A 23757-nucleotide genomic window follows, 5' to 3' on the forward strand; every position below is an offset into this window, starting at 1 on the left:
AATGTCCTGGCATAAACCATTTGCCCAGAATCACAGAATGTTGATCCGATACCGTGACTCAATATCACATCTTATCCTTGTATGCAATTACTAGATAGATAGATAGATAGATAGATAGATAGATAGACAGACAGACAGACAGATAGATAGTGAAACTGTTTTTTCTTATAAACTCTTTTGCCTTGCATATGATTTTGGCAAAGAAATGAAAGAGTTAACTGGGTTTAGTTCATGTGTAAACACTGCAGTCCAAACATTCCAATTTCCTGCAAATGACTTTTCAAATTTCTATCCAATTAGATGTTTCCACATACTATGACAAAATGTGTAGCGAGTGCTGCAACATACATAGTTTGAACGTCAGTAAGCATGTCCTGAAGTCTCATGGATAACATCTTAGAAGAACCTCTAAAACAAGCATTCTTATGTCAAACAATATTCTTTATATCCTCCTTATTAAAAAAATAAAACAAGTTTGATTTGGCTGATAGTTCTCATTTTGATTTTGCCGCACTACCTAATGAAGATACGTGATTTAATGAGGAAAAGCGCTCTGATACCCGATACGTTCGGGTCAAGTTTGCGCTATATAAACTCTGGGGAAACAAATCATTCCTCAGCATCAGAATATTAATTAGCCTATTCTTGATCAGTCCATTCTTTTTCTTTATTACATACACATTCTTTTATCATCATTAGATCCAGAGGTACCTGGACACAAGAAAGCATACCTAAACTACTTTTCAACTTTCAAATCCCTAATATCTATACTGAGAATTCTCATTGCAGAGATTACGCCCGACAGCGGAGACTACCCACATCTGCGGAGCCTCCACCACGAGTGCAGAAGCCCTTTGTGAATTAGGCTCAGAGTATCTAGCCTCTTCACCGAGAGAAAAAGCTGGCAGCAATGTGCTTTCATCGTCGCAAAGGCTAGATGAATTCCATGGGATGTTCATCAGTTGATGCAAACAATGAAAAATTATGTTCATCTCACTGTTTAAGACATTGGGTTAAGAGAAGTGTTTTGAAAATGTAATAGTGACTTGATTTAAAGTAACAGCTGCTGTAATGTAGTTAATATAAATGATTAATGCAGAATGGTGTAGAACAAGGGCACTGGTGCTTGAGACTGCAAGTAATGCGGGATTCAAACTTACGCAATTCTATTACCTCCACAGAGCTTACTTAAGACCTCAGCGTCTGAATAGCATTCACCCTACTCAAGAGGCGGATTGCGTGAGGTCTGAGGTCTACCCAGCCGGATTTACCATGTTACATGAGACTGTAGACTATTGAGGCCATATTGGGAGGGGGTTAGTGCCACAGTTACCCCGGTGACTGCGGTCAGAATAAACCTTACCATCAAAAAAGATGGGTTACAAATTCGCACTCTTAGCCCTAGTACTTGCCAGGTGCCGGATAGCTATTCATGGGGCACAGGTGGCACTCCCAACACACTACAAGTGGAAATCAGACCTATTGGAGTGGGCCATTTCATAAGTGGTACGACTCCATAGAGTCCGCACGGATGAGAATGAGGAGAGAGATCTTAACCTGTGGGACATGATGATTGATCGCATAGGGGGACCTACAGTGAGGAGTCGATGGATTCTGACTCGATCCTCTCCTGATCCTCTGTGGGATCTTAGTACTTCATCGCTTCCTACGAATTGTGATTAGAGAAGTGGGTTGCATGTGAATGTTTTTATGCCTTACGGTGACTAACGTATAGCCTGCCACAACTGTAGGATGTGATCGAGGGTCACATACTGTTATAGGTGGCGTTGGATCCTTGTTGATCTTCGGTGAGGGCCATTCGCATGGGACACCATCTGGGTTTATCTCTCCTCCCACTGTTGATGGGTATTATGTGATTGCTCATACTGATTTTTGTACCCCTTCTTTTCCCTTCCTGTCCCACTCCTACACTGACATGATTCCTTTCCTTGGAATTGGAATGAATTGTATTGTATCATTGCAACTCTTGTACTGTTATTTCTTGTCTGAAAATGTTAATAAAGAAATATATATATATATATATCATCTGGTGTCACAAAAGTAATAGTAGATGCAGCAATGGTACATATTATATGTTTATTTTTATGTAAAATAGTCACACCTGCTGCACTGGTTTCTTTCACTGAAATTGTATGCAAATTATGGGCAAGTGTTTCCAGAGTAATAGGATAAGATTTTGAGACCATACGTTATTTTGAATTGAACCATAATCTTAGGATCAGGTTAAAAAGAAAGAAACAGCAAGATAAGCAAATACGTAATCAGATATTTCCTGTGATAAATTCAGTGAAGAATACTGCATAAAGAGATTATAAAACAGTGGTGGCTCCTCCGAGGCGGAGGAGCGTCACCTCACTGCTTTTTAGCAGTGTAATAAAAGGAAAATGAGATGATGATAACTTGCGTTTTTATAATTTTATTTTGTCCTTCTTCCAGCAGCTTTGCGTTAATAGGGCGGGGCGGGCTGCTCTGCTCACAGAGCAGGGCAGAGGAAAAGTGGTAGCACCCTCCTAAGTGCGCAATGACTGTTTTGCTGGCCCTCTCGGGCTGTCCAAACAGTCATGTGCACTTTGCATGTTTTATATGCAGGCTGCATTACAGACTGCATGGAGAACATGCCAGGGTCCCAGTCAGTGTCTGAGTGCCGAACCATGGCGCTCAGACAAATCACAACACTGCTAAGGCAGCGTTGTGATTGGCTGACTGGGAGCCTGGGTGGGCTTCCTGTTCAGGCCGAGCGAGGGACAATGGAGGAGAGACGTGGAGAGGAAGCAGCAAGAATGTACATTTTTTCATTTTTCTTATTTGTTAATACCCGCTGCCCCGCATCCTCCCCACCTACTGCCCCTGCCCCCTACCTCCAATCTGTGCCGGCCGCCGCTAATTAGACACGTGCTTTAAACACTTTGAAGAAGACAAGTGCACAGCTAACAGCCCTAATCTGCAGCATTAGTGAGCCACAGAAATTATAGGAGCACACACTAAGCAAGCATCTGAAAACTGAAGCTGGTGGAATGCAAGGCCATGATGTCTGCCATCTTCTGTGAACACCAGCCACTTCTCAGTCTAGTTGATCCTCGATTAAAGTAAAGTAAAGTCCACATTTGTAAAGCGCACAATCACCCGTAAGGGTACACTCCTCTGCCACCAAAGCAGTTCATGTATCGAGCTACATTTGTAGATCTTAAAATTCATTGGTGGGAGAGCCAGTAAGATGGATACTCTAATTAGTATTAGATATTTATGATCAATTGTGGGAAGAGTGTATAGACTAAACACTATAAATATTTTATCTTGGGGTTTACATGGGGGTTGGCATGCTTACTTCTGTTAGGACGGTTATAAATGATCCAGCAATCTGTTGTATAAGGAGTGGTTTAGTCAAACGTTTCAGTTATTTAGGAAAAGAGTTTAACCCCTTGTGTGCTCATGACGATCTCAGCTCGTCATGAGTCACAGTGGAGCTGTACTCATGACGAGCTGAGCTCGTCATAACGGCCGCGGCCCGCCCACGCGCTCATCATGAGCACAGCTGGGCCGCGGACCCCCCCCACCCCCCGCACCGTGGGGGGAATTACCCCAGCTGCCAAGGGGTTTATATATTGCATCTTGTTTCGGGAATCAGAGTAAAGAGGGCCCCGAGAGGATTCATTGATTTCTCACATAAAGAAGATACTGAGTATAAAATGGTTTTTCTGTTTACAAGCAATACCATCATTCCATGCTTCATTGTCTAGAATGTTTTTTCACACTGGAAATTATGAATATTTGTCTTTTGATTGTAATTTGCAAATTTGCATACAATAGAAATCGTTCCTTATATAGATGGCACCCAACAAAAATGAAAGAAAGTACGACTTGCCGCACCAAACTGCAAACTAAACAAAAAACAGCTTCTAAAACACCAAGTCAAGATCTCCTCTCTTTGCTCCTAAATGACAAACACGTTCAAGAGTCTTAAAGAATGTCAGTAGGCTAGACCTCTTAATCGGGCTCCTTCTGTAGAGCTACCCCGCACTGAATGCAGGATTATGATATTGGCCTTAAGACACCCACTAGCAACGAGGGGATGTTTAATGGTAGATGCTGCATGGTAACATTATATTATATATATATATACGGTTAAATCCAAATTCATGGATTTCTAAACATAATAAAACACATGTATTGCGAACATAGAATGAATCTGACAAGTAGTGGTAGACTCACACTTTCTCACTGCTCTATTAACCGCATGCGTGCGGGCGGAATTCCGCTCGTACGCTGAGATTTTTAAAACCGCATGTTACGTGACGAGCTGGGCTCGTCATCAGCGTGCCAGGAGGCTACCTCATGACGAGCCCAGCTCGTCATCAGCGTCGAAGGGGTTAACAAAACCCCATCAATTCATGTCCCGCCTCTTTCTCACTGTATCTATCCTACCTCTAATGCCACGATACAGCCTTCTCTACACATCATTTCAGCCTTAGAAACGCCACATCTACCACACAATAGACCATCTCAGCCACTCTTGAAACAAGAGCCACAATTATAGAAACTCTATTCATCCAGGCTTACGCTTTGCTCCCCTGACTACATGAAATGTATAGTCACTGAGCCCGAGTCTGTTATTGTTAATGTGTGTTTTGGCACAGGCTATTTATGGTGAAAACATATGTACAGATGTGGGTCAACATATAGAAAATTAGGAAGAGAGAAATAAGTGCTACTATTCCTTAAGAAACCAGGTGCAACTACAGGCAACGACCAGTCCCCTAATTCTATGTCCCAGATGCTGAAAACAGTTCAGTCATAAAAACATCAGGTAAAGTGAGACCTAAGGGACTATTGAGCAAGCTGTTTGTGTGCTGGCTCTTACAAAAAAAGCTTATTACATCATATTTTAATGCAAAGCCTACTGGGTGTCAGCCATGCTATGACAGCATCATGGAATCCATGTTCGTGGGTCTTCCCACAGATCTTGCCATCCCTAAGTCACTCAATATTAATGGGTTTCTTCCTTTGTACATTGCTTAAGCCCTTAATATAAAAACGAATTTGACATTCATCTATCCTGTAAGGAGTGTGACTTGTGAACTTTCTAGTCAAAAAGGAACCCACAATGGCACCAACAGTGTTGTTGCTTCTTTGGTAAATAATGAAGAAAACGTTAGGTGGGGTTCTGTACCAACCGATGTTACATGTGCATAGGTGTAGGGGTGTTAGGAAGCTTCAATTAATATAAATCGTTCCTCTAAACTAGTTAAAATACAACTCCCACTTACTTCCTTGTAATATGGCTACTACTTACGATCTCAAAGTTACACAGAGGTCTCCTCTTCATGCTCTAGCTGAAAAAAGCACATGGTTCATAGGATGGGCAAACTCAATTTCGTTTTGTGCTGAAGGGAGAACGTGACTAAAACCCTTTTGGTTCTGAATGGATCAGTTGGGCCTTTTTTCTGTTTATCTATGTTAGAATAGTTGGCTCTAGCAAGCACACTTTCTGACATCTGAGCAAAGGCGAGGCAGCAAGGTTGGAATATCTTTTGCTGAATTCTATGCATTTTTCTTACAGTTCTTATGTGACGGGAAAATATTCCACTGCAACAACAACAAGGCGATGCTTGGATTAATCTCAGCCGTTGACAGTCGCTCGGGCTTCATTATAGTCCATTGTTTTACCATCGCCATGCTTCTCTAGATAAGGGCCTGCCTTTAGGACTCATCAGTGGAGCTTAGCTTGGCTCCTGCGGCAAAGTGAGCATGGGACATATCTGTTAAACGTAGGGCGTCAACTGCATCAACAAAAGGAGATAGGTATGCCCAGACATGCTCAAGCGCCATAGGACACACGCCACACCCTTCTTACAATCCCAAAGTAGGGTGAAACTGGTCTGGGGTTATTTGTGGTCCTTTATGAAAGGGGCCTGGTCATGCAGTTCTAACGAGAAGCAGGGTCAGTACTTGCATAAGGTGGGCCTTCGTCTGTAGCGGCATGGTGGGTGAAAATTGATGGACTGGAATGCAACCTGAGAGATTGCCAGTGTCTGAAATTATTCTATACTTCACCTTGTTGTTGTTGAACATGATAAAATGCATGCGTGCCTTCAATCTCAGGATATAGATGGTTTTTTCACCCAACTGATTAACCTAGGTCTATAACGTAAATCAATTTTGACACATGTTCACGGTGTGTTTGAGAAGGAACATTGCTTGCTTCATGAAGAAAGGCATAGATAGTATCCATTTTCAATACCTTTCATGAAAGTGAACCACTGTCATTCAACATACTGTATGCCTCAACACCACTGCTAGTAGTTTTGGGGAGTCACTTTTATCTCATTTGAAGTAGTGAGCACAAGGACATATCTATTTTAAGACGTACAATTTGACTTCAAAAGAGTGTTTGTAAATTTAGGTATTTCTCGGTCTCAAATGTAATAGTAATATAAATTGTTCTCAAAATAGTTGGCAAAAACATTGTTCACATGGCTAAAGCAAGCAGGGCATTTATACAATTGCAAATGAGGTGAACCTTTGGAATAATTAAAAAGTGACCTCAACTTTCACACAACAAATATACTACATAGAATTTATAGATCATTGCATGTTAAGTATATAAAAATAATTCTTTCACACCCTGAGATTTCCAATGTAGAACATGTTTTCTATATTTAAGCAGTCCTCGTTTTGCTCCAACTGTGTGGGTAATATATATAACTTTCCCTAAGAGGGTAGCACAGTCTTCATAAAAATAAAAAGGACTCATCTTACCTGTGCTGTGAAGAAGGCTGGAGTTAAAGACCCCGAAGGGAGTGCTGGACTATTGAGCGCAATAGAACCTATGTCGCTACTGGAGAGAAGCATAGGAGGGGCTGAAATTTCCAGGCCTTTGGGTTTTTTAGCCTTGGGAGGTAGGGAATGAGATTTTAGTTTGGAGCCCGAAGAGAGGTTCAAGGGCTCTGACAAATCTGAGTCATGGTAGTTGTCTTCGAGGAAGAAACTCCGCTGTTCTGAAGAAAAGGATGAGTTAGGGGATAAAGAAGGAGACCTTGATGATGATGATGAGGAGGAAGAAATGCGAGCTGCGTTCGTAGCCATGAGTGAGGCTAGTTTAGCTGAAACTGACGTGGTCAAAAGAGAGGATACCGCTGCAGATTCTGATGTGGAGGGCAACGATACCATTGGCCTCATCACATGATTGTCTGTTTTATTTGTCACAAATCTTATAACAGTTCTGACTTCATCTACAGACGTTCTTGGAGGTGGTTCTTCTTTACCATCTTCTTCTTCGTCTTCATCTTCTTCGTCTTCTTCCAATTTCTCAGTTTTAATACTTTTGAAGTTATCGTGTTGGTTCTGTAGGGAATTAATGGTAAAGGATGAATAGAGGCCGGAGTGGATATACTCATTGCGATGGGCGCTTTTAAGTGCTGACAAGCTATGCTTGTGTTGCTCCCTTCCCTCTGAAGGCATTTTACAATCGCTGTCCTGCAGCAATAAACTTTCCCTGCTGATATCCAAAGCATGAGGATCCATTTTTAGAATCTCTGGAAAGGAGACAAACTTGTACACAAATTTCTGCCCAATTACTTTTTTGATGATGTTCTGTGAAGTGAAGAAAAAATGGATAAGATCAGTAAGTTTTATATTCTGAGCATCAAAATACATGTGAATGTAACCTCTCCCAGCGGCCACAGATAAACTATATTTCTTCCATTAGTAAATCTAAGTCAGTAACAATGCATTTGTTCGTAAAACATTTAAACAAGCGAGGTTTTCAAACCTATAACAAACCTCATCCCCTACAGTGTAAATATACCAATGGAATTTCTTTCAAACTGAGGCAGTTCAGCAGATGCAAAAGCAAAGTTGTTATCAAAATGTATATTCACTGAAAGAATCATAACTTGGTACAACATTGTGACGCTGATAGCATTATCGGTCAGGATACAACAACCACAGACATAGAGAGGAACTATTTGTAGTGACAGGATTCTGGCAGGAGTTAGTTTTCACCCACATAGGTGCTCCAGTGTAGCTGCAGCAGGCATCAGATCATTTTGATAGCAATGCCATTTTCCCCAGAAAGTATAACTTACAGCCCGACAAGGTTTTAGGTTTCTGCTCATGGCGAGTGAAGTTCCATACTGATACGTGGCAGGTTTACTAAAGGTGCAGTAGAGGGCATATAGGACATTGTAACCTTTCCTCATGTATATTCATCAAGAAGTGGTCCAGCTTGGCAAGCTTTACAATCAAGAGTTACCTGCAGCCCTAACAAGGACAGTTACACCATATCCCTTTGTTTAAAATTGCTTGAAGTTGGGCTCTAGCCGTATTAGATTCTAATGGTTCATTAAACCTTAGTAAAAACTCTGCATGTATCACACTAAGATGGTTCTCTGATTTCCCTTTATACCTAGAGGTCGACATTCTACCACTTTCTTGTAGATAAGCATGTTCATTTTATGACAGTAAGCAAGGCCTGCTAATTGTTGCAGAATCAGAGATTCCCACAGAACTTCAGTGCAAGTCAGCCAGGGTTAAGGATTAAGTATTGCACACCTGGAAATTCCCCGGGAACCTCAGTGCAGGTCAGCCAGAGCTATAGTTAAGTATTGCAGAACTACAGATTCCTATGGATCGTAACCCTATGTCTGACAGAGTGTTGTATTAAGTATTGAAGAATGGGAGATTCCCTGAATCACAGGGAATCTCCCATCCAGAGTTATAGTTAAGCATCGCAGAATGGAAGATTCCCATGGAAACTCAGGGTCGGTATGCCAAAATAATTGATTAAGTATTAAAGACTCAGAAATTGCCACAGAGTCTCCTGGTAGGTCAAACCGAGTTATGGATTACATATGGCAGAATTGGAGATTCCCATGAGTGCGCAGGATAGGTCGGTCAAAGTTATGGATTAAGTATTGGAAAATGGTAGCTTTCATTACAAGGCCAGAGGCTACCATTATGCATAACCTTTTTTTGCCACTCCTGGAAAGTAAATCCAACCAAAAACATTTTGCGCTGGTTTGCTTCCCTTTTGCAATGCAAACCGAACGCAAAAGGTTTGTAAATCTTGATGAAATTGTTTTGTCACAGCTTCCTTCTAAAGTACTCAGGTTTTATGGACACTGCAAAACAGGTACAGGCATTCATCTCAAATTTATGAATACTGTATTCTCGGCAAAATTGCATTACTTGCAGAGAATCTGCGATTTTAGCATTATCTCAGTGGAGAATATACTGTTTGTTTAAGACTACGGACTGCTTATCCATTCTCTGTAAATGCAGGAGTTATTATACTCATTTGGCATCCACCTTAAAGTTACAAAGTCTAACAAATAATTAACTTTATTTCACCTTGTCATAATAGTATCTGAGTGCTCGGCTCAGCTTGTCATAATTCATGTTGGTTTTGTTCTTGCGCAGTCCCCATAGTTTGGCCACCTCCTCCGCCTTGAGAAGCTTGAATTCGCCATCGGTGGACGTCCAGCAAATGAGGTGCTCATGCTTCTGGTCAAGCAGCAGCTGCAAGAGGAACTGCCACAGTGTAATTGCACTCTCCATACCTTTAAAAGAGAAAATGACATAAAAACAGGAATTATACCCTGTAATTGCACCTTGCATTATTAGAAAGCTCTGTAGTTCACTGGCTGAGAATGAAGAAAAAGCATCTAGGATTTCGTCTTTAGGTCGAGCCTGGGCAGGGCATGCGCTGCTCTGCAAGGCATGCTGTATTGTGGTACGGACTTGAAGCTCTACCCACTCTCCGCCCATATTGTTCATTTGCTATTTTCATTGTACTTTGGAAACTGTGACTTTTCATTGGTCAAGAGGTTTAGTAGTCCCTCTTTGGTACCACCTTGCCTCAATTTGTAACCTCCCATGGCGACACCCCCTGTTACTTGTGTCGTTACTTGGTAGGCTGTAATTACAGCCTCCGAGCACTATTTTGCTAAATGGTTTCCTGCCCTGCTATTGCAGACAGGACAAGCTCTCTAGCAACAATTTCTTCATTTTACATTTTCAAATGGCGGCCCACCCCTTTCTTTAGACACGGGTGGCTCGTTAAAGAACAGGGGCGGCTGGCGTTTTTTACCAAAAAAGCATTTCTTTGTCAACTTCACAAACAAATGCTTTTTTATGTGCCTGTTCAAAAAAGGGAAACTCGCTGTGAGCTGCACACAGGAAAATAAAAAAGGAAAACTTTACTGTGACTGTTCCCCAACTCAGCAGGGGAGCCATACTATGATATTCACTGCACTAATGAAACTCGTCCTGTAATGCTTTGTGGGGCCCTTATTTCAAAACACATTTTTGCCCTTAACTCAGCATGTGGTGGTCCTAGTACGATGTGACCACCACAAAACCATTCCGTACAGCATGCTTTCCCTTTTTAAGTTATCATCTGGGTCCTCACCTTAAGTTGGGGGACCCCAAAATTATCACCTATCCCATTCTCAGATGAACTTTAAATCCACTCTTCCATAGTTGGAGCTAATGATCTGGGAGGGTGTGTTTAAGGTAACTTTTCCCTTTTTTAAGACAAACTGTGTTTAAAAGTTGAGTAGCTACGTGGCATAGGGCACTTAAAAAAAAAGTATTTGTCAACGTAACAACCAGATGTTTTTTTTTTGTAAAACTGTCCCATACAGCGCCTTCAGCTTAATGCCGGCAGTGCACCTTTATTTAAGGCAAGTGGCCGCCATTAACCTAAAAGGGCGCCATGGGGCACTTTTACAAAATTGTTGCATTTCCAATGCAATAGGTCTCGTATTTCACTACAAATTAAATATGACCTGATAAGTATTGCCTTTTAAAGAATGCCCTACAAATGGATAGGTAACTATTGGATTGTTTAAAAGTAAAACTGTATTGATATAATAACAAAGACTGTTATTAGGTCACAGTGTGGGAAAAAGCTACCTATAGTTCAACCTCGTCAGCCTACAGACATGCACGACCCTGAGCCACATGCTCTAAATAATCAGCTGTGCATTGCTGATGTGCCCTACCTATCCTTGTCAATTGAAAGCAATGGCAGCCCCTTCCATGACAGCCAGCCAAATAACTGGGCTGAGAAGCAGGAGGTGTGGGCCAGATTTTCAGTGAGACAGAAGGGGTGGGGAGGAGCTGGACTCCTTTGCTTCATTCCAAGTGGCTCTTACGCAGCCCTTACCAACATCTGCATATATTGTAAAGATTTTTTAAAGTGTGTGAATGTTGTCAATAATTTCATACATCTACCCAAACAATGACCAAATGAGGATGAGCATCAAAAATACATTTTGGTTTAATGACTGAATTATGTTGATGGGAAACAAATGCTGTAAATCCCTATTAGAGAGGATTCAGTTGTGACTGCAATTCTAAAACAGGTGTTCTAATATACCCTTTATAGTTTATTACCAATAAGAAATTAAATGTGAGAGTAATAATATTTCTTATTGTTGCCTTAGGTGCAGATGGATATATTAAGAGTACAGACAAAGGTTACTGCTTTAACATTTGTCACCGTTCAAATACAAGATGAATATTCTGGCATGAAAACATTTAGTGATGCTTTTACCTAAATAAAGCATCTGATATAACTTGTTTTTGTAAGTAAGCAACAAACTACAGTCATCCTACGGGTAAAATAAATAAAATGTCTTCAATAGAATGTAAAAAGCAACTTTATAGTAGTAATATTGCTGCCCATCTTCCATATATAGTGGACTTACATTATACTATGCATTTGTCAACTCCTGATGTGTTCAAACCTGACTGACGCACCAGTCCACTGTACGTCAATCTACGCCCCTCCACTGTACGTCACTCTATGCCCCTCCACTCTACACCCTTCAACTCTACGCCCCTCCGCTCTACCCCACTCTACTCGACTCCACTCTACAATACTCCAATTCACGACACTCTGCTTCACTCTCCCCTACGCCACTAATGTATAGTCAGGCTGAACAGCAGCCATGCTGTAGTACAACATGGCTAAAACACATTAGCAAAGCCAATTGCTCTTACATAGGTGAGACCTATTGACTCTGCCAATGTTTGTTTTTGTAATGTGTGTTTTGCACCTCTGTTTCGAAACATACATTTAATACATCTTTTTCAGCTTCTTGATGGACATGTTCTGTACCTCCTGGAACTCCATAACATATGATATGTCATTGACCACCTGTTAAAATATTCTGGGTAAAAGTGTGAGGGAAAATGAAGGCAATTTTTCAAACTAAAGGCTCATTATCATTATGTAATATAATGTGCAGTTTAGTTGAGGATTGGAAACATTTTCCTCAAAAAAGGAAGTTGGCTGATATTTTATTACAATAGCTTTTCAGCAAACCTCTTTACATTATAAAGACAATTCTAAATTGTCATATACAGCTTGGTGCAATGAGGATTGTTTTAATCATAATGTGTAATATAAACTGTTCTACATATCGGATCTCTTAAAATGCTTTGCATGGTCTCCTTTGACAGATTATTAATCAGAATATGCTTAATATTAATACATTTGTAATGTAAGAGGTGCAGATGTGTGAAAACCTCACTGATATTTTCTTTCTGGGAGCCTTGTTTTTTTAATTTTTATTTTAATTAATGTTTTAATACTGCAATATTCTTGGATCTCTATTTTTGAATATGATAAGTGTGAAGTTATAGATTGGTTGCTATATGTGGACTTCTTTCCCTTCTCTTTATTTCCCTGATATTATAACTCCTATGCTTAATTTCGTATGGGTTGGGTGTCATATGGTTTGTTATGGTCATATCATATAACATGTCTGGATGCAATAACTCACAGAGAGGCACCAAAATACAAATCATGTGGTACGCTTTGTGAAGCGCAGAATTTAAGTATTCACATTTTTAACCACACTCTTAATTGCATAACCATGCCTCTTGGAAAGGATTCCTAGTTACACTTCTTTGAACATGTTCCTTTTGGATATATCCCACATATTTCGTCGCACTGAAAGCACTGCAAGCACTGCAAGCATCTATACTCAAGGACGTTTTGATGCTCCTGGCTTCTAAAATATCACTCTGGTGCACTGCGTAACATTGTGCCTTTACACAAGTGTAAGCGGGAACAGAAATTAGGTATCAGAAATTAGGCCTTATTTTTAAAAGACACAAATTTGTGGCAACAGTCAGTTCAGAGTTTTGAGATGAGTGCCATAGTTTCTGTTCAAACATTGTTTATTTTAATTTGTATTCAATTAATGTAACTGTAGCAATTAATGTTAAAGAAACTTTTTTACTAGAGCACAACGGTATTTTTTTTGTAATTGATATGAATCATTAACTTTGCAACCATTTGTGAATGGTTATTGTTTTTAATTTCCTGTTAATAAATATTTTGTGAAAGTTTTTTAAATCCCAGCCTGATACATTTTTTTTAAATTTGATGTAAAATATCAATCAATAAATTCAACTTTATTTGTGTCATATAAAACAAACCAAAGAAGTATCACAGCAGCACAAGATAAAATTCAATAAAACATTCCTTACATAAACCAACTTCAAAGAATACAACTCGGAGAATAAGACTCAGTGTAATATCAAAACGTTACAATTATTAAAATCTACTAAAACACCTATCGTTATGCTTTGCTAGGGATTGGCTCTAAATTGCAAGATTAGAGTCTCAGGCACTTGGACTAATGCAACACGTCCCCCACGTCGGACAGTGAATCTCTAATCCAGACCACATTGGAAAGGAACTTAGCGACCCTATAACAAACTCTTGGGTTAAATCATACAGGAGCTTAAGCCTCTTGGTGAGGATGATCCTTTCCGGTAAAAAATAGAGGTTTATGAAATAGTTTCTTCGGAGTTAAATAAAACCTGCAGAAAAGCACAATGTGCTGGGTTGATTGCTGTGACCGATTATCACAGGGGCATTTCTGAGTAATAGTACCCCATCCTGTTTCCTTAGGAATGCAACTTTGCAGTGGAATATAATGAGAACCGGAAGCATGTTAGTATATATTTATGATGAATATTACAAATTAGCATAATGTACAATTTACAACCATACTGATCCTTCAGGGCAATATAACGACCCATGGCTACTTTGTGGAGGTCTACCTGGCCCCTTTATTCACCACAAGGTGTGGCTCAATGGTTAGAGCGGCAGACCCTGATGCAGAGGTCTAGCCCGGGACCAGGGTTCAATTCCCCGCCTCGGCGGGTCTTGGGCTCAAAAATTCCACGGACCTGATAATTCTCGCCTCGGTGCCTATTCCAATCATGGAGTCCCACTCTGGGCCATAGCTTGCTTAATCTCCACAACGGCCCCCACAACGCTAAGGATGCCTGGCCTCCACCTTGGGGGTGCCCAGGAGTGGACACCTCACAGGGAAAGCCAGGATGGGTTCCACAGCGGTATTCGTACAAGCGCCTTGAGACCCTTGCGGGTTAGTAGTGCGCTATACAAGTATCAATTTACATATACACAAGCCTTCATCACAGCCTCCTTTAGGGCCCTTCTGGTATAGCCGATTATATCCTCTGGGAAAACCCAGAGATCCCTCTCTCTCTGTCCCAGGCCCAATAACTGCAGTGTTATGTGCTTTAGCAGGGAATTTTGTTAACCTGGTCTAGGCAAATACAATCAATAATAATTAGTCTAGTGAAGTGGGCCTCTGGGTGTGATCAAACGGATATCCATAATAGAAGCAGTTTGCTTTCTAAGATGTCTGACACAAAAATCAGCTCCCAGTGGTTTTTAGAATCCAGGGTTGAGTGGGGTACAGCTAACAGTCTGTAAAAAAAACGATTTTCTAGCATTTGCAAAAATACAGTTATTCCGCATACCACAGATTGAACCACCGTATATCGCGGAAGAGATGGTCTAAGCATTGTAGAGGGTTAACATTCCGCATTTGGTTTAGTGTCTGGCTTCATAGCACACCTGGCCAGACCCATTTTTTTTAATCATATCAGATGCACAGGTTTCCCTATGTTGTTGATATAAGGTGCCAAATGTTTGGTTCGGTTAAACTTTCTGAGCCAATAGGAATCAGTGGCAGACAGTATGGCTCGCGGGTGGTGGGCCGGCAAGAGGGAAGCGGGGTGGCATGCAGGGCACATTTTTAAATAAACAAAAAATATACTTACCTTACCGCGGGGTTCAGCATCCCCGCTCCCCTACGTCTCGGACTCCAGGAAACAGCCAGTCTCCCCTGACCAATCACAACGCTGCAATACAGCATTGTGATTAGAGAGCACGCAGGCTCCCCTGACTAATCACAACACTGCAATGCAGTGTTGTGATTGGTCTGAGCGCCGTGGTTCGGTGCTCAGCCAGGGACTGGAGGCCTGGGCGCCTGGGCATGTTCTCTATGCAGGCTGTAATGCTGCCTGCATGGAGAACAAAGAAAGTGCGCATGACTGATTTGGACGGCCCCAGAGGGCCGACCACAGAGTCATTGCGCACTAAGGAGGATTCTACCACTCCTCCCCTGCACTGCAGCCCTGTCCCTCACGCAAAGCTGCCGCAGCAGGGGATCCAAATAAAATGATAACAACATTACGTTATTATCATTTTATTTTTCCAGTTTTTTACTGCTGCAAAGCAGTGGGGCGACGCTCCTCTGCCTTAGCGGAGGAGCCGCCCCTGTTAGGAATAGAGATGTGCTTAACAGAAATGGAGATGCATAGCAGCAGCCCTTTGAAAGCTATAACGGAAAAGCACAGACTGTGCGTAGGTGTAATGGGCTGAATCCGCTTTTTTCCCCTTGTAACTCCTGTTAATAAATACACACCCCGAAGGACCTATATAAACATGGGTCATGATAGCTGTACACATGATCTGCTACTTGATTAGTAGGCAAATTATGGAGGAAAGAATTGTACAGAAGAGTGTGCACTCATCTTGCAAACAGTTCTGTCACAGAAGTACCCTGCATCTGTTGAAGTGAAAACCTCAGTGCTTTTGGATTATGGATTATGCAGCGCAACAGAGGAAGTGGTAGCAATGGAAACAAACAAAAGACTGACTCGAATTCCATTGTCTTTTTTGCATTTTTATTTGACTCATTGTCTCTGCCAGCAACTTGGAACAAAGAAATACCCCCATCGTGTTTTCAATGAAAGACTACACTGTGGCTCATAGTTTGTTCTCTAGTTACTGTCAACTATTGCTTACAAATGCATTTTAAAAATATAAACCGCTTACAAAATATTGCTGCTGCACAAGTTACATTCTAAACGTTTCATTAGGCTAGAAAATGGGAACTGGAAACTTTCAATTATTTTTTTCTATTTTGATATGTTATAGTGTACGCTTGTGGCTGTGCCAATCAAGATCTCCTGTGATCACACAGACAGCTGGGGCCTGCCATATTACAAAGATGGAGGGTGTGGGACAAAGTGCTTGAGGCACTAAGAGAATATATCTTTCAGGTCGACATTGTCGCAATAATTGCCTCAATAATATTGGATCCTTCTGGACTGAAGTAATGTTAAGACAAATGGCTACTTCTATGTGCTTGTGGTTGATCTGAGAGACAAACGATTGGGATCACATGACACCAATATGGCAGCACCAAGTCTTTTGATGTGCAAAGCCACAACACGTTACAGCGGCCTTATTGCGGTCAGGCTCTCACTTGAGTCCTGACAAAAGCATTTAAAAGCATACTGTTGCACTGACAAAAATAACACAAAATGATTACTTTAATTATGTATGACTTAAAGAATAGGATGTATGATAACTTTGTTTTACATGTAAAATAGTCCCCCATGCTTAGGAATACAATGATCCATAGGTGGTGAAATGGTAAACCATGGTACACCATGGTGTCCACTGGGTAAGCCAAAGGTGCTCCCCAATTTTGACTGGAAGCTGGGGATGCATGTTAAAACACCAGCCCTGCACCCAGTACCCCCTGGGCATGGCTGAATTCCTTGCTCTCACTAAACAAACGGAGGAGTACACCCTGGAGGCACCTCAATGCCTCCGCCAGAGAGAGAGAGGTGCACACAAGAGAAGGAAAGATTCATCCTTTGATAGAACCCTTTCAGATCCCACATCATCTTCTGGAAAAGATACATCGAGGATGTCCTTGCCATTTGGCAAGGACCGAAGGACACTCTCACATCATTCTTTCACAGGGGCGGTGCCTGCTCAGGCACCCACGTAGGGATTACGATGGCCCGCTGCCTTTACATGGCGGTCGGACCGCCATGTAAAGGAAGACTTAATTGGACTATGGGGGCCCTTAGCAGGGCACCCGTACCTCTAGGGCCTCTGCTATGGAATCAGGGATCACATGTGGTGCCCCCCCAAACATCTACCCTTGTCTGACCGCCATCGTTATGAGGCCCTTGTATATTTGTTTTTATAGAAAACAATTAACACACACTCACTCTCTCTCTCTCTGTAATGTGTCTTTACCCAGAATGTTTCTTGCGTTAGCGAACCCTTGGATTAACTAGACAAAAAATGTGTTTTAAAATGGTGCTTCATTCAAGACATCATTCAAAAGCCTCACCATCTTTTTACTAGAACAGAGGCCACTGTCATATACATCTTTTTGATAGGAAACATTTGATGCAACAAATTGTACTTCTGGTAGGAAGAGGGTGAGCTTTCGTTTCATTAATTTCAAACCTGAAGTAAAATAACAGATGTTAGGTAGAAAAGGTGTAAAACCCTGCAACTGCATTTTCTTTGTTCGCCAAAAACATATCTGTTGTTGTTGGCATGTGTTACAGAAAATATTTTAACACTTTTTCTTGTACAAACCAATAAACCCTGTCTCATTTTCCACTCATTTCTTAATTAAATAGGTGCATCTCTGAGAACGGCGTTTTGTTAAATTCTCATTTGCATCAGTTCCTGTATTTCCGCAGGGTTGAGGCAGGAAACTGGAAAATGAGCTGCCGGAAACCGGGTCTGCTACATCTGTCGCCAACTGCAATCGAATCTTCTTTCCTTTCCCTCAAAGGCTCTTTATTTTAACCCCCTAAATACCAGTCTCGCAAGTCGTGCAAACCATTATGACTTGCGCTCACAACACACCACCATCTTATGGTTCAGGAGTTAACAATATTCAGGAAAAAAAAAATGAAAGGAAGAAAATGAAGAAGAAAAAAAATATATATATATATATATACATATTTTATCTTCAAACAGAGGCACTTGCATTTTACAATCTGTCTCAAAAGATAAAAGGTGATGAATAAAGAGGAACATCTGTAAACATATTTTCATTAACAGTAAAGTTTTCAGGACATTATAAAGTTTACTGCTAAATCCTAACTGAGCTTTAGAAACACCTTGGACCAATTTACATAAAGACAAACCATGCAAACGTTACTCTGATAAAGTATTATAAGCACAAGTTACGGGCGAATAAGAAAATAAATACGTTAAAGGGCCCACACTTTTTCATAGAAGCCAGCCGCCGGCACGGCGGAATGACAGGATTGCCGAATACCAAGGCTACCTCTTCTAGGACCGCCTCTTCACGCCCCTTTTTTCCACCCCCCCTCCCTTCCAGGTTCAATTTCCTGCCTGTTTCTTCCATTATCACTGACTTTCTCCCGTTCCTTTCCTCCTTTCTCAGTTCTTCGTGTTCTGCTTTTCTCTCTCATGCTGTGAGTCACAGCCTGATGACGAAAAATAAGTGCATGATTTAGAACTTGGCGGATGGGTTACTCCATCACAACGATGACAGATATCCCGTCCACCAAAATATAAATTGCTTTATATCCTACGGGATCTATATTTCAGCGGACGGGATATCCATCACAGTGTGACGGAGTAACCCGTTCGCCAAGATCTAAATCAGGCCCTGAGTCTTGTTCCACAATACTGGATGCTGTGCTCACCACATGCACCCTCCTGCACAAATTAAGCACGGAGTAAGCCTCGAGCAATAAAAAAAATAGCACTGATCTAACCATTCTTAAAGCATTTACTAAGTTGTCAATAAAATTGTTATACGTGAATGTTGCACATCCCCAAAGCAGACCTTACGGAAAAAATAAGAGTGCAATCAACTGGCATATAAGATAGCATTGCAACAACGTTGTTACACCAAAAACCCATTCAAAACAGTTGTTTGAACTCAAAAAAGACACAACACAAAATTGAAATAAAACAATTCCGAAAACCCATACATCAATCTATCTAAACGTATCTTTCAACAGGAGGATGTAAATAGATCTTTAAAGAACAGTCTATACACCATACAAATACAAATATAAATCACATAGTAGCACTTATATACCACACATTCATGAGAGTACTTTGGAGGACCAAGGAATGAGACAGGAAGCAGTGTGAACCCACTAAAAAAAGACACTGCTAAAGAAATATGTGCATGACATCACCAAAGCTAACTGCCAACTTTCAATGCATTCTCGGCAGAGGTCATCGTAGATGTAGTAACATAGACAAGGCCACATCACGCCCCAAGGACAGAGTGTGGAGGCCTTTATGCGAATATCAAGTTGGCCACCACTCTGTGAATTACGGTTTGGGCCTTAATCAAGGAACTATTTGTAGCACTTGAAGCTGGGTTATCATTAAGCCTGGGAGTAGTTCGCGAAGTAGAGCTACGCGAAGTGCACTCCGCGAGCTACGGGTAGCACTACGCGAACTGTGTAATGCACTGTTCGCGATGATTGCACAGTGCCGGATGCTTGTCCGCACTGTGCAATCATTGAAAACGGCTGTCTTTTACTGCCGCTCGAGTAGATATTTACTCGAGCTGCAGCTTTCTCAATGCGGACTGGTAGTTTCTCATCACGAGCGGTCGCGAGCATACACGACCACTCGCAATGAGAAACTGGACCTACCCGCTTTGAGAATCTCGCAGGGAGGTTTATTTTCCACGCTCGTGATCGGCAACTTAATGTTGCTGATCGTGAACGAGGAAAAAGTCTCGCCGGGATGTCATTTTGCTTGCTCACGGTCGCCAACATGACATTGAGGGCCGCGAGCAAGCAAAAAATGACCGCTGCACTATGCTACACATGCTTGCACTGTGCCATGTGCAATTCGCGTAGTACGAAGTAGCACAAACTTCGCTAGCATAGTGCTTTGCCCAGGGTTAGTCATCATAACAAGCATGTAGAAGTGTGTTGGAGCTTTTGGTTCTGGCACGAAAACCAATAGTTAGTATTATATCAATCTGCCAACCACAGTGAATAGACTAAATATCTACAGAGATCTCAGCTGTATGGTAGAGACGCCTGGCACAATTGCTGCCTTAAATTCCTCCTACATCACCATTCTCACTGGTCACAACTCTTGTTGTTACATTAGTGCACAGATGTTATACACATATGATACGAAGGGCTAGTCTCTAGATCACATATGCTACGATCATCATGCAGGAATCAAAACATAAAAATAGCTCACTTAAGAGACATACTTCATCCACTCCCATACCGAATATCAATAGTGCAAGTACACTCCACACCCTTTCTTGTCAAATCTGGCTCTCCAGTGGACCCGCTTAAACCGGCCCAGTTTAAGAACATGCAGGCTATATGCCGCACACCTATGCTAGCCCTTATCAACTTGTCACTGTCCTCAGGGACCGTGCCCACTAGCTGGAAGCATGCGGTAGTAACACCTATTTTAAAAAAGCCTTCCCTAGACCAAGTCAAACCAGAGAACTATCGCCCTATCTCACTGCTCCCGTGGGCCGCCAAAGTCACCGAGGCCCACGTGAATGGGATCCTGGCGGACCATCTTGCCAAAGCTAACATCCTGGATCCCACCCAAAACGGATTTCGTGCAGGTCACAGCACGGAGACTGCCTTGTTGTCTATGACAGAACATCTGCGCTCCGTGCTGGACAACGGACGAACAGCGGCACTCCTGTTATTAGATCTGAGTGCCGCGTTCGATACGGTGTCCCACGAAATCCTGTTGCGGCGGTTAGAGGAAGTAGGTGTTAGGGGATCTGCTCTCTGTTGGTTCCGTTCCTTTCTTTCCGACAGATCTTTCCAGGTTGCAATCCCTCCCGGTAAATCTACCTCCTACCCGCTCACACTGGGGGTCCCACAGGGATCATCGTGGAGCCCCACCTTATTTAACATATACGTTAGACCGCTGGCTGCTGTAGTCAAACGCTGGGGCCTGACAATGGTCTCTTATGCGGATGACACACAGCTGGCGGTCACGTTAAGTGGGGACTCAGCTGTGGAGGCCCTCAAGTTTTGCGAGGGTCTTCGTGCGGTGTCCAATTGGATGAATCAGAACTGTCTCCAATTGAACACTAAGAAGACAGAGGTCATGGTGTTTGGCAAGCAACCTGGACGGTGGAATGATGACTGGTGGCCCCCTGAGCTAGGAATGATCCCTTCCCCCGCCATGGGGATGAAAAACCTTGGAGTCTGGTTGGATCCCACCCTTAGTTTTACCTGCCATACTGAGAGGGTAGCCGCCTCCTGTTTCGGTATCATTAGGAGCATCAGACCGGTACTGAAATTTTTCGATGCCCCCACTAGACAGCTAGTGGTTCAGGCCTCAGTACTATCTAGGATAGATTATGCCAGTGCTTTGCTAGCAGGAACCAATCAGGCGGAACTCAAGCGGCTGCAGCGAGTTCAGAACGCCGCTGCAAGGGCGGTGGTCGGACTGCCTAGAAGATGCTCGGTCTCAGGAACACTGCAGGCGCTCCACTGGCTTCCAGTGGCTAGGAGGATCGAGTTTAAGGTGCTCTGTCTGGCTTTTAAAATTTTTAAAGGCACAGCCCCCCCCATACTGATGAATCTACTGACCCCGTACGTTCCCTCTCGACCCCTGCGATCGATGGGTCAGAATCTTTCTGTTGTTCCACGTTTTCTGTTGAGTAGGACCGGTGGACGCTCTTTCCGAGTGGTAGCCGCAAATTTCTGGAATTCTCTTCCTGCTGAAATTCGAGCATTGGAAGACCTACTCCAGTTTAGACGTGCTATTAAAACTGTACTTTTTAATAAAAAATGTTAATAAAAACTTCTGGCCAATATTTGCAATGTTGTGTTTACCTCTCTGGGCGCCAGGACGCCCCTTCGTTGGGGCAGCTTTGCGCGCTACAAAAACAGCTAACATAACATAACATAACATAACATCCAGGAATGAAGTATAACAGGTTTTTTTTTAAGTCCGCACTCCTATAAACGACTCAAACACTTAAAATGGAAAACAATTGAAATGGTGCAACCTTATTTAAACAACTCCAATAACTATTGCGATAATCCCATTCTTCTCATCATATTTCACATAGGCAGATTCAACAGTGCCACTTTTCCCTTTCCCATATTAACCAGATCAACAGATATCAGCTTTTCCAATTACCCCTCATTCAAGGAACACAAGATGCTGGGAAGCTGTGATGAGACGTAGCCACCCTTTTGAGCCACAAATGCCCCTCTTTCCAATTCAGTAATGCTAGCTTATATCAATGTGCGTTCTTCAATAATGCCTCCACTTTTTCCCTTTTCCCCACAGTTTCTCAACAGTTAACACTTTTATGTCATCCAGGCAGAACTACAGCAAAGCCCCTGCTAGGATCTTCCCAAGTCTACCGCTGGTCGAAGATACTGAACACTGTCTTCCTTTGGCAGCCCCGGCTGGCTCTCCTTCCAAGAGTGTTGACTGCATAAGAACTTAAGTCCGGTTTACTAAGTGATTTATCAGATTTGCTCATCACTTCTTTCCTGTAAATTTACGATTCACCATCCATCCTTCTTGCTCACTGCACTTCAGCAAATTTCCACCCTACATCTGTGCACGAGATAGAGCTTTTTTTCCCAAACGGCCAGCCTCTGGAATAAGATGCTAGACAACCTTTGCAAATAGCGTGATTTCTTAAGCTCAGGGAAGAATTGCACCCATGTCTACACCGACATTACCAATTCAAGTCTACCCATCTCTAATACTAGCTTTACTGCGGCAAGAAGATGTATGATGTACAGTGCACTTATAAATTCAGTAAAAGAAGAACATTAACATTATGAATGTAGGATTAAGGGCGACCATGGTATGACACAGTTCAATCCATTAAATGTAATTTTTGATCATACCCTAAAAATCATAGAATTCTTATGTAATTTCGGTGATGTCATCTGGGCCAAAGACGTAAAGATGTAATTTCCCCAATACTGTCATATTGACTTTTAAGTCACATTTAAAAAAAGCTACTTATTTTTAGTGGCCAAATGTTAACTATTATGTAAAATGTCAACATTTGAGGACTGCTATCAAGGCGATTTGGTGAAATTATCACAAGGAAGAAAAATGATTATCTGTCATTGACAGGCATAAAAACAATGCAGTTGTGATCATGCAGAAAGAGAATAAAAAACATAATGTTAAAAAATGGGAACCAAATACGAAGACTGGCACAAAACGAGACACAACTAACAAGACTTCTCCACACCCAAAAGATCTTCAACATATTTCTTTCACATTTCCCTACACAGTTCCTAGAGATCTCAAGAAGAAGTGCCCGTTACTCATAAAAATAGATGCTTTGTATTTTGAACGACTATATTGAAAATTACTGGACACATATAAATGTGGTGTCACACATTGTCAACACTGTTTTCTGCAACTAAAATGTTTGAAAAATACTGTACTAGAAGTCTACAGGAAATGAAAAGAAATTGCAGAACTGAGCAGCAAGACTGACTAAAAGAACATATTTGCCCTATACCTAAAACTCTGCTTTGATTGTCAGTCCCTCAAAAGGTACAATTCAAGAGTTCTTGTACTGAACTACCTTAACAAAGTAG

The 23757-nt window shown here is 41.8% G+C and overlaps 1 protein-coding gene across 3 annotated transcripts in view; it reads right to left on the reverse strand.

Annotated features, from left to right (window-relative positions):
• Positions 1 to 23757, reverse strand: part of ELK3 (ETS transcription factor ELK3) — a 126473-nt gene that overhangs the window by 8176 nt on the left and 94540 nt on the right. For all 3 annotated transcript variants that reach the window (XM_078678074.1, XM_078678093.1, XM_078678085.1), the window contains exons 2-3: positions 9370 to 9578; positions 6778 to 7611 (exon numbers count right to left, since the gene is read on the reverse strand). In XM_078678074.1, coding sequence (XP_078534200.1) covers positions 6778 to 7611; positions 9370 to 9576 — 1041 coding nt within the window. In that variant the 5' untranslated portion in view covers positions 9577 to 9578. The remainder of the gene's footprint in view (positions 1 to 6777; positions 7612 to 9369; positions 9579 to 23757) is intronic.

This window comes from Lissotriton helveticus, chromosome 1_1 (genome assembly GCF_964261635.1).
Source record: "Lissotriton helveticus chromosome 1_1, aLisHel1.1, whole genome shotgun sequence".
NCBI lineage: Eukaryota > Metazoa > Chordata > Amphibia > Caudata > Salamandridae > Lissotriton > Lissotriton helveticus.